This window comes from Notolepis coatsorum (assembly GCF_963971535.1).
Source record: "Notolepis coatsorum genome assembly, chromosome: 1".
Classification (NCBI taxonomy): domain Eukaryota; kingdom Metazoa; phylum Chordata; class Actinopteri; order Aulopiformes; family Paralepididae; genus Notolepis; species Notolepis coatsorum.
This window is the reverse complement of record NC_140165.1, coordinates 273,470,284-273,482,907: the sequence shown is the minus strand read 5'-3', so window position 1 is coordinate 273,482,907 and position 12,624 is coordinate 273,470,284. Positions and strand designations below refer to the sequence as shown.

The 12,624-nt window shown below is 42.6% G+C and overlaps 1 protein-coding gene across 1 annotated transcript; it reads right to left on the bottom strand.

Annotated features, from left to right (window-relative positions):
• Positions 1-5,502: 5,502 nt before the first annotated feature.
• LOC311245971 (claudin-4-like) lies at positions 5,503-9,398 on the bottom strand. Its single transcript, XM_084336005.1, has one exon. The coding sequence runs from the start codon at positions 9,369-9,371 to the stop codon at positions 8,706-8,708; it is 666 nt and encodes a 221-aa protein (XP_084192131.1). The 5' UTR covers positions 9,372-9,398; the 3' UTR covers positions 5,503-8,705.
• Between the last annotated feature and the right edge of the window lie 3,226 nt (positions 9,399-12,624).

Genomic DNA, 12,624 nt, shown 5'->3' with positions numbered 1-12,624 from the left:
CCTTAACCAACTTTGAAAGAGTGCCTAAGCTCAGTGTAGTTGCTGTTGTTGTTGACGAGTCGACTGAACTGCTGTTGCATTCTCTCTGTAAGCCAACCCGAGAAATGCGGCTATGGAAAAAAACTGGCATCGCGTCGGCCAATCAGAGAGCGTCTCCACGAAATGCGGCTATGGAAAATTCTTCACGGAAGTTCACGCGGCTGCCTAGACCGCTTCAAATCGCGCTCGGATTCCAACATAATAGTCATATTTCAACGCACAACGCCGTATGCACTGATTGGCTGTGATGGAGACAGGGATCAAACTGTGACGCGCACGCAGAGCGCTATCGCTTCTTGCCCGGGCGAGAAATACGAAAAAATAAAAAAAAACGTCACTTCCTGCCCATGAAAACGATGTTTTTTTAATTTAGATAATAACGTTATATTGTGCATTGGAAATACAAACATACTTAAAATGAGTAAATATTATTAATTTTAAACATGTTTATATTATTTATAGGGCTATAAAACAAAAAAACTAAAAACTTATTTGTCTTGTTCTCTCATATAACCAGGGTAGGAGCTGAGGGGGGGCGGCGCCCAAGCGCCCCTAGTGGTAGAGCCGCCACTGTTGTGATGTGCTCTCGAGTGAGTCGCAAGCAGATCAATGGCGGCATGACCGAAAGTAGAAAATGAATAAACGCTTGCCGATTGGTCGTAAGAACAGCAGGAGGTGGGTGCTAGTGGTGTGGCGTAATTGGCCGAATCGACTGTCAATCAAAATGGTTCCATTGCATTGGTTGAAAGCTCTGGTTGAGAGAATAGTATCCCGCTGCAGGCCGCCAGACGATACTGGGAGAGAGATAGTGATACCATAAACATATTTCTTGATGTTTCCTTTTTTTAAGTAAGTAAAGAGGCCTACAAATACAAACATACACATACAAATATACAGTAGTTTCATAAAAAAAAAAAAAAAAAAAAATAAAAAAAAATTACAAATACTTATATACAAATATAGTATACAAATATCGGTATCGGCCGATAGTGTTAGTTGAACAATCGGTATCGGTGGCCAATTTTCATATCGGTGCATCCCTTCCCCCCCCACCCCACCTACCCAACCTCCTCCTATGTACAGTTTCTACGTCGAATGTATAGTCTCTTTTTTATACTCTTTGTATCACAAACAGTACTGTATTTGTAAATCTGGTATGTCATAGATGTAGCAGTACTGTCTATCTGTATGTCGTATGTCATATATGTTATGATGAATTGAAAATGGGGGACCCTGATGTAAACAAGATGAAAGTCTTTCTCTGGTCTGCATCCCCTTAACAATTGTGTGTATTGAGCTCTACTGTATTGTACCCATTCTGCAATCTGTTAATAAAGTTTTCAATCAATCAATCACTGACTACCTAGGATGGCTTAGAGTAGACGACAGAGTACACCAACTTGCAATGGGCCTGGTCTACAAGATACATTACACCACTCAGGTACCCATGTACATGTTGAAATACTTCCCAAAGGTAGGGCGGCTAGGTGGTGTAGTGGGCAAGGCGCTCACCACCAATGCAGGAGACGCTGGTTTCGAGCCCAGCTCTCCGCATTGCTATCAGCTTGGCTGGTCGTTCATACTAACACAATTGGCAGTGTTAGGGGTGGGAAAGCTGATGGGTTGGGATCGGACGTTGTGGACAGCGACTCCTACAGGTCGGTTGGTGCGCCTGCGCTGCAGAATCAGGAAGCAACGGGGGCGGCGTGTCCCTCCCACGCAGACCCCCGCCGCTGAGAGATTGCGATGTGCACGTGAAAAGATGCGACGGCTGCTTCCTCGAGTACCGGAGGGGACACGTGATGTAAGGCTTCGTCCACATTGCAGCCGGCTTGGGAGGCATGGCCTAACAGCGTTCGAGACAGGGGAGGGTAGAATTGGACGATACGAAATTGGGATGGGAGAAAAATTGAAAATGGGAGAAAAAAGTAGATAAAAAAAAGAAATACTTCCCAAAGGTCAGTGAATACCACCCCCACAACACCAGAGGGAGTTCCACAAATCATGTGCAAGATTCGCCACAAACTAAACGAACTTCGACTAAACACGTTTAGCAATTATGCCACAACAATGTGGAACGCCCTACCCACAGCCGTAAGAAAATGTGAATCCCTACCCACATTCAAAACCGCTCTCAAAGAGCACCTACGGGAGGCTGCAATTCGAAACTGGCCACTGTAAATGTCCAAACCCCCACCCCCTCCTAATGGACAGTCTCCTCCCCACCGTATGTATATATTTTCTCCCACCCACCCCCTCCTAATGTACAGTCTCCTCCCCATCATATGTATATATTTTATGTCAGGATCTCTGGGTAACAGTACTGTATTTTTGCATATCGTATATGTCACAAATGTAACCGTACTATATACCTGTATCACTGTATGTCATAAATGTCACTATGAATTGAAAATGGGGCACCCTGATGTAAACAAGACAAATGTCATTCTCTGGTCTGCATCCCATTCTGCAATCTGTTAAATAAAGTTTTCATTCAACATGCAGCTTTCATCTTCAGAACATGCAGTTTATCTTCAGAACATGCAGCTTTTATCTTCAGAACATGCAGCTTGTATCTTCAGAACATGCAGCTTTCATCTTCAGAACATGCAGCTTCAGAACATGCAGCTTTCATCTTCAGAACATGCAGTTTCAGAACATGCAGCTTCAGAACATGCAGCTTTCAGCTTCAGAACATGCGGCTTTCATCTTCAGAACATGCAGCTTTCAGCTTCAGAACATGCAGCATTCAGCTTCAGAACATGCAGTCTATTTTAGTCAAGCTACACCCCTTTTGGGAGAAAACTAATTTGGGGATAAACAATCCCAATATTCAGGGATTAGATGGTGTTTGTTTATAAACTTCAACTTTAGACCAAAAGGCAGATATAAATCACGCCGAAGACCATTGGTAGTCCCACTATATACCTGTATGTCATGTATGTCCCTATGTCATAAATATCATGTATGTTGGGTATGTCATAAATGTCACTATGAATTGAAAATGGGGGACCCTGATGTAAACAAGACAAACGTCTTTCTCTGGTCTGCATCCCCTTAACAATTGTGTGTACTGTATTGTACCCATTCTGTAATCTGTTAAATAAAGTTTTCATTCATTCATTCAACATCCAGCTTTCATCTTCAGAACATGCAGTTTTCATCTTCAGAACATGCAGCTTCAGAACATGCAGCTTTCATCTTCAGAACATGCAGCTTCAGAACATGCAGCTTTCAGCTTCAGAACACGCAGCTTTCAGCTCAGAACACGCAGCTTTCAGCTTCAGAACATGCAGCTTTCATCTTCAGAACATGCAGCTTTCTGCTTCAGAACACGCAGCTTTCAGCTTCAGAACACTCAGCTTCAGAACATGCAGCTTTCATCCTCAGAACATGCAGCTTTCTGCTTCAGAACACGCAGCTTTCAGCTTCAGAACGTGCAGCTTTCATCCTCAGAACATGCAGCTTTCAGCTTCAGAACATGCAGTCTATTCAAGCTACACCCCTTTTGGGAGAAAACAAATTTGGGGATAAACAATCCCAATATTCAGGGATTAGATGGTGTTTGTTTATAAACTTCAACTTTAGGCCATAAGGCAGATATAAATCACGCCGAAGACCATCGTCGTCCCAAAAGTTTCAAGTTTAAAAATAGTCATTACCTCTTAGATTTATGTCACTTGGAGAGTTGTTGTATTAATATGTACAGTGATACAGGTATAAAGACACTATGGTATAAGTCATACTGGCCAGAAGTGTAACTGGTACGAGTAGGTAAGGGATATGTACAGATATAGTATCTACAGATAATAAGTTAAAAAAAATAATAATAATAATTTAAAGGATTACATGTATTTATGTACAGAGAGATGTGGATACATATACGGTAAGAATAAATATATATGTACATGCTATCATACAGAGTTATGTGTTATATGCAGGTGTATAAGTAGGTATATAGAAGGATTGTATGCAGGTATATTCAGACAGATATGGATATAAATATAGTGATATTCATAATCATAGCGGTAAGCAATGTATTATAATTGCAGTTATTAACACGCTCATAATGACCCTCAGAGTTTCCAACGCCACGGTCTATATGACAGGCGTTGTACTCTTAAACAGTACTGTCTATCTGTATGTCATATATGTTATGATGAATTGAAAATGGCGGACCCTGATGTAAACAAGACAAAAGTCTTTCTCTGGTCTGCATCCCCTTAACAATTGTGTGTATTGAGCCGTACTGTATTGTACCCATTCTGCAATCTGTTAATAAAATCTTCAATCAATCAATCAATGACGAGACTAAATAGCCGTGATGCGGCACTGTAATCCACTGTGTCCGTAGGGCAGCTCATTTTGACCGTGTCCCATGTTGTGTCTTAGGGTCGGGACCCATATGGCTGGACGACATGGAGTGTGACGGAACAGAGAGTACTCTGTCCAGTTTTCCTTTCAAAGGCTGGGCGTTAACTGACTGCACACACCAGGAGGATGCATGTATTGAAAATCTTTGACACTCTGAAAGTAGGCCTTATTCTTGACAGCAATGTTTACATGCTATTCTAGATAAACTAATGGACAAGTGTCTTTAGTTTCCCCACAATGTGACATAAAAGTGTCAAATTCAAACAAAATAGACTGGTAGTTCTACCAATCATTATATCCAACAGTACTGTTTCATAATGGTTTAGTTCCTCCCTTACAAAAAAAGGATCATGGTAGTATGATGGTAATTTCACAATGGTACCAGTCATTGTATAATATAGCTTAGCACAATTGAAAGGAAGCGGATACGGACCAGTTAGCTGTTGGTCAGAAACTCCTCTCCCAGAGTTTTAAACTAGGCTAGCTGGACCGTATCTGCTTCCATTAATTTGTGCTAAGCTACAGTAGGTTAGTTTGCAGCCGGATAGCTTTCTTCTGAACGCACAGAGAGGAAATTGGTATCTATCTTCTGGGGAAATCTGTAAGCACATTTCCCAAAATGTTGGCATGTCCCTTTAGTTTAAACCATAACACCATGGTACCTCCAAAAAAGTTGGAAATACTATGATCCTTTTTTGTAAGGTCTTATAGCGTAAGATATTATTGGCATTGATTTTTCCCAGGTGGCAATTTCCATCCAAGCTGAAGGTAAATATCTGTGTTGCCTCAAAGAGTTGCTCATTTATCTTTTCCTTTATTCAGTAAATACACAGGGAGAAAATCCGATCTGGTTCAATAATTATTTGCAAACAATTCATTGTGTAACCTGTAACTGTAATTGTAGTATTTGTATAATTTTTGTATTTGCTATCAAAAAAGGAGGCTGGGTAACAAGGAAAAGGAAAGAAAGGAGTTTAATTTGTTGAATAATACAATTACATTATACTGAATTAACTATGTATTACTAACAATAACCATAAGAAGAGTATGCATGTGAGATTTGCCACATTGGACAAGGTTTAGGCAGTTTGAAAGTGAATTTAGTATATAATTATTTGACCAATTAACTGACACTATCTGGTAGGCAGGTTAAAATCTAAACTAATAATTATTTAAAAAAATACTATTTGACCCAGCTTGTCTTCTTAATAATAATAATAATAATAATAATAATAATAATAATAATAATAATAATAATAATAATAATAATAATAATAATAATAATAATAATAATAATAATAGATTGAATTTGTAATGCACTTTTTGTTCGCTGGGATCCCAAAGTGCTACACTACAGGGTTAAAACAAACATAGTTAAAAAATAAAATTGTTATTAGTAAAACAAATAAAATAAAATACAGAATAAAAATAAGATAAAAATAGAACATAAAAACATAGTATAAACAGACATTTTAAAAACAACAGCACAAGAAAATAAAAATAAAACGCTAACAGTCAAAGGCCTTTTTGAACAGGTAGGTTTTCAGGCCTGCTTTAAAAGAGTCCAGGCTCTGTGGTGCCCTCAGCTGGATAGGGAGGCTGTTCCACAGGCGTGGTGCAGCCATGCAGAAGGCTCGGTCACCCATGGTGCAGAGCCGGGTATTGGGGACCTGAAGGAGCAGGCTACCTGCGGATCTGAGGGTGCGGGTGGAGGATTGTGGAGTGATGAGTTCCTGAAGGTAGAGGGGTGCGTGTCCGTTTATGCAGTTATGGGTGAGCATCAGGATTTTGTAATTGATCCGGGATGAGACAGGAAGCCAGTGTTGTGAGTGGAGGATGGGGGTTATGTGATCGTGTTTACAGAATCTCATCAGGATCCTGGCAGCGCTGTTCTGAATGTATTGCAGCTTTTGGATGCTCTTGCCAGGAATCCCAATGAAGAGTCCGTTACAGTAGTCCAGTCTTGAGGAGATAAAGGCATGGACAAGCTTCTCTGCATCTGACAGGGTTAGAGTGGGACGGAGTTTTGATATATTTTTTTAGGTGATAGAATTAGGTCTTGCAGAGGTGTTTTATGTGGATGTTGAAGGTCAGGTGGGGGTCAAATCGAACCCCCAGATTTGTGACTGAGGGTGAGGGGGATTACCTGGCCGTCAAAGGTGAGATGTGATATGGATGAAGACTGAACCTGGTGAGGGGTGCCAATTAGAAGTGCCTCGGTTTTTTTGCTGTTTAGTTGGAGGAAGTTGCTGTTCATCCATGCCTTTATCTCCCCAAGACAGGTGGTGAGGCATGGCAGAGCTGCAGAGGGGTTTGGGGCCGTTTTTATGTAGAGTTGTGTGTCATCGGCATAACAGTGGAAGGACATTCCATGTCTGCCGATGACACGACAGAGGGGGAGCATGTAGGTGATGAATAGGATGGGACCAAGAACCGACCCCTGCGGAACACCACAGGTGACATCGAGCAGCCTGGACTTGTGTCCTCCCAGTGAGACATATTCAGTCCTGCCTAGGAGGTAGGACTGGAACCACTGTAGTGCATGGTCCGACAGTCCAACAGTGTTGTGGAGGCGCTCCAGGAGGATGGTGTGGTCCACATTGTCAAACGCCGCTGTCAGATCGAGGAGGATGAAGAGTGATGGTGATCCTGCGTCAGCGGTCATTAGAAGGTCATTCGTTCTTATCAAATATTACTTTACATTTCATCCCAATCATCCCTATCGCTGACTGCGTCGAGTCTCTATAAAGCTTGCATCCGAGATCTACTGATATTATCCACTTAATCACATTATTAGGCCTACTGTATGTAATCACCTCGTCCCTCCAGGCACGAATGTGAGCATCAGTGATACTACTTGCTGGACCACAGCGTAGGTCTGTCCGAGGAGCTAGGCCAGCTGTTTGACGATGGCGACGGATGCTACTTCCTCATCCTGATCCAGAGCCCCGCGGGGAACAGACAGGCAGATCTATCCCTTTATATCAAGCTTACATAATTCCTATTTAGTTAGTTCAAGAACAAAAAAGTAAATGTGTTGACCAGTTTGACTAGTGATTATTGTTCAACCATCAGGAATATGATTGACGTTTTATATTTCACTTGTGTCTATCAAAAATGTAATTACTGTAGGTCTATTTGTTTTTCATAATTAGTCAGCAGGGTTGCCTGGTGGTGAGACAGACCATGACTGTCAGAGTGACCTTGAGCAAGGCACCCCTACCTGCTGCAAACGGTCAAATGTATTTGACCAGATATGAAAAGAAATGTATTCCTAATTACACTGAGTAATATGGTGAATCATGAATCACTTTAACAATCACTTGGTATTAAAATCATGTCTGATTTTTGTTTTATTGCACGGCGTCACTGGTACTGAAGGATTCATTTCAGATGTAATTATTTTGTATGCTATCTCACAATAGCAAACTTTACACATTGCGTTACATTACACTCCTCTCACAGTTTGAGTCTGTGCTCATCAAGGAGCCACTAGCATCTGATCAGAGCTATCTTCTATGCACAGTCCGGTGTGACAGATGACATGTAATCAGTACAATAATCTGATTACAAAACATGGTAACATCCATTACAGTTAAATAATAAATACACAATAGCCACATTACATAGTTCATGCTTTGGTGTGTGGTGGCTGAATCTAGCTATACATCTGTCTATCTAACCATGCAATTGGATTAGTAAAAAAGACTGAAGGGGGAGTTAAATTATGATAATATTTAGTATTCAAATTGCAGCCTTTAGAAAATTGTTCATTTAACTGAATATATGGTTTTGCGAGGCAAACTAATCAGTAGTATAATAATCAGATTATTCTAGCTGAGTTTGAGTATGCACTATGCTACTGGTTATAATTTGAAGCTGTTCATCTGTAATGAATTACACTTTGTAATGGATTACACTTGTCCACCCTGTTTTTGTGCTTCTTGCCTCAACAGGCATCAATGATAAATGTTTTTAAATTCAAATGTAATGTTAGAAACACACCAAAGCAAAAACATGTAAACTTGTCAGTCTATTGAGTTACCCAGTATTAATAAAACCACATAATGGTGGTATAAAGTTCCACATAATTAGAGCCTACACTGCTATGTCGCTGCTTGTTACAACTTACTGTTACAGCCTTTTCCAAACACAATAAGTTAGTACATCATAACTCAGAGTTCCCCCAGATTACGATTGATTAAAGTCCATCCACAGGTAACCATTCACAGTGTAATCATTTAGACCCAGGTAAATCACATCACAGACCCCTCTGCGTCCTTGCGAGGCGATCAGATAGGCTCCGACCTCCGTCCGTACTGACTGTGGGTGTATGTAGTCCTGTTGATGGTGCTCAGAGGGTGCTGCACCTCCTGCTCGGGGTAATCCCTCTCCTCCGCCCCGGGCCGCTCCTCCACAGTGGGACATCTGGTCGTCAGAAACCCGCCTGCGGCCACCGTCAAAGCAAAAGAGACCCAGCCCAGGTACAGAGCGGGTCCCCAGTCCCTCTGCAGCGCCACGGCTCCCTCCAGTGGCTGGGTGGTGTGATGACACGTCCAGGCAGTGGGGACCAACACGAGGACCCCGGACAGGATGAAGAGCACCCCGGACACCACCTTCACCTGTCCACGCCCGGGGAACCACACCACTCCCACCACACCGATCGCTGATGCGCAGGCCCCGGCGCCCACTGACGCCGTGACAAGGGCCCTCCAGGTGCGGAGGTTTCCGGAGAGGGACATGAGAGCCTGGTAGAAGGAGCAGCGCAGGCTGCCGTCCTGAGCCAAGTCCCAGTGGTCCCACTCCAGCCACACCCCGTCCCAGTAGGCGGGCAGGGTGGCCGTGGTGTTGTTGACCGTCCCGCTCACCTTCCACAGGGCCAGACAGCGCGTGAGAGCGGCACACAGCCACCCGGTGAACGCCAGGCCCAACGCCGCCACCTCCAGCCAGCGCTGCATGTCTCTCCAACCGGCCTGGCTGGCTGCTCTCCCAACACTCATCTGCACAGCAGCGGCAGCAGCAGCAGTGAAGCCCGGCTGCCTGGAACCAGAAACAGCTGCCGGCAACGCAGAGAGGGGAGGGGTGTTGTTTTAACTCTGTCTTTTGTGTGTGTTGTGGGAGAGAGATTCCATGTGTGTGTGTCTGTGTTCGTGTGCTTGTGTTACTCTACTTGTGAGGACCAGCTTGGGGTTCTGGACATAAAAAGTAGCAGAATGTATGGGGAATGTGAGGACATTTTGCCCGGACTTTCATTTTGAAAAGTGGATATTTTCTAGAGTTAGGGTTAGGCATGTAGTGGCGAGGGTTGTGGCAGGGTGAGGGCTAGTTTTATGAATGTAGACAGTGGCAGAATTAGAAGAATGTGCATGTGCACATGGGTGTGTCTGAGAGAGAGACCGTGCATGAGCGTGTTTCCCTGTGTGTGTCTGTTCGGCCCCTCGGCTGGAAGGGGAACCGGTTCTTGGGGGTTGGTGGGAAGAAGGAGGGCGTGGCGTTGCCGCAGGGAGGAGGGAATTCCCTCTGTTTGCTCTGCCATGGTTTCATAACAGCCTCCTCTTCACCTCTCTCCCCCCGGTTTCTATCAAGACACCAAAACAAAGATCCCTCTGTGTGGCCTTTCTTCCTATAAACTGCTGGCTCATGCTTCTCTCGTGAGCTCAATTTGAGAAAAGAGCCACAAGAAGCTCCTGCCATACAAAGTATCACTGAGCTCTTGTCGCTGAAAGTCAACATACAGCAGTGTGTCGAAAAACTCAACTCAGATCCTGTTCAGACTTTCATTGCTTCTTTGTGAGACTTCTGGGGAACAAAATAACTCGCTGTCCATTTGGAAGTGAACATCTAGAATCTTGTGCTGGTGTTATTCCAAAGACATGTTTTCAGAGTAATTGTAGTAGGGCACCTGGGCCCAAAGACCCAAATGTAAATAGTGTTTATACTTGATATAAAATGGCTGGAGCTTTAACATAATATTGCAGTTTTAGGACCCCATCACAATGTCCCTGGTCCCTCTGTGGCGTGGTATATAATTGTGTTACTATTTTTTCCCCAACATTATGCAAAATGTGCTTACCGTCTTCTAATAGTTAGGCTAGCTGATCCGTAGCCTATCCGCTTTGTTTTAAACTGGGATAGCTTTCAGCTGGATAGCTCTTTACTGAACACACAGAGAGGAAATTGGTATCTACTGTATCTTCTTGTCTGACTCTGGAGAAGACGGTAAGCACATTTCCCATAATGTACTACTGTCAAACACACACACACATAGGCCTACACAGTTATGCATGAAGACTTGTACACACAGACATTAATTAGCATTACCACAGATTAAGTGAAGTTCATGTGATCACATGCATCAGTTTATAGTTCTGAATCACACATGATTAGCCCTGTGTACTTGTCTGTGGGTGTGATCAGAAGTCTCTTTTATCTTAGTTTATTCCAAGAGAATGCATTCGGGTTAACACATCTTGCGCCATTCACGTCGTACGACGGGTTTCAAGTTCATGCGAATTCTGCCAATAACGGCGTACGACGCGTTTCAAGTTCATATTTCATATTTTCGTCATGGTATTCATATTTCACTCACGGAGCCTTGTCATATGCTGCGGGAGCCATCACAACTCTGCAACGCTTCAATACTGCCACCTGGTGGCTGATCGGCGAGTTGCAACCGGAAGTGGATCTCTTGGGATACCGGTGCGTCTTCCTATTCCGTCCGGCCACTCGTTTATCGTCCCTGGACTCAAGACACACACCGTGGATATGAATCTTTGCCATAACTCAATAATCCACATGATTTGGGCGTATATTAGTATTATACAAACCGGAACTGGATCGCATTGATCCACATCACATAACTGGGATCTGTTTGCTCCACTCTCATCGCTCAACGCTACGAGGAAGCTGCCGTGAGTTTCAGCGTTTTTATTTATCATTTTCGATACAAACTGCTCTGATCTATATATCACCCATACTACATAAATCATTTAACGTCGGTCACGGAATTATAAACGACCCCCCCCCCTCCCTCCGTTCACCCGCGGATGATCAGTCATAACGCTTAGGACCATGTACAGTTGAAATTTTTAATATAACGTTGATCGTATCAAACGGCATTTGATAATCTAATATATGCATTTATGTCTATATCTCACGTTCTAGGAAATGCTGCAGAAAACGATAAAAACATATTTATACTAGACGGTATTTTCGTATGAATGTGTTCCTACATCCTGAACGATAGCTAATTGATGTTGAATGGGCCATAGTAATGTCAATTTAGCAATACAATTTAAAAAGTTATAGCCCTGCAAAGAAGGTGAACATCTCCATAGACTTACAGTACTGGCAGAGAATGGTTTAGGATGATCAAAGTGGTGGCAGAGAATTAAAAACAAGACAGTGTACAGTGAAATGAAGAAGAGTAGAAGCTTTAAAGGAAGAATGGGTCAGCATTTGTGTGAGTAGTATTATGGAAAAATATTGTTCACCCTCTTACATTCCTTGTGCAATATTTGTACAGAGAGCATGTTTTGTCTGGAACAACTCGAATGACCAACTCTCTCATAACAAAATATTAGGGACTCAGGTACTGCTACAGTAGCTAGATGCAGCTTATCGGTATTCATCCCACACTGTTATCTTACGAGAACTGCCTGACTTTTTTTCTGTATGCAAAACCTTGATTTATTTTACTATAATGCTGAAAGTAATCTTGCCCCAGTTATTTTCTCTGTGCTTCGTGGAGAAGTACAAAAATGGAAACATATAGCAATTACAAAATAGGTCACACACACACACACACACACATTGTATACTTGTATGCCGTGACAAATAAAACTCTTGACTTGACTCTTGACTTGACTTGACACATACATCTGAACGTTGGTTAAAAAAAGTATTTATCCATCAATGTGCTAGCTTTTTGTTGGCGTGTTCCTTTAAAGATGTTCTTACTCTTGAGTCTTCACAGTAACACCCAGGCTCAGGGGAGTCTGATTCTGAGAGTTCCCCAACTTTTGCCATTTCAACATAATGATGCAACCAGCTTGTGGCCCATAGAAAACTATTTATTTCTTAATTCCAGGTCTTAACTTCTGGTCACCAATCAAAAACAACACCGATTTGTTTTTAGGATTTCAAAATAATGATGCAACCAGCTCAAGGAATGAGGATTTGTTTTCTGAACAGAAAAAAAACCAATCTGAT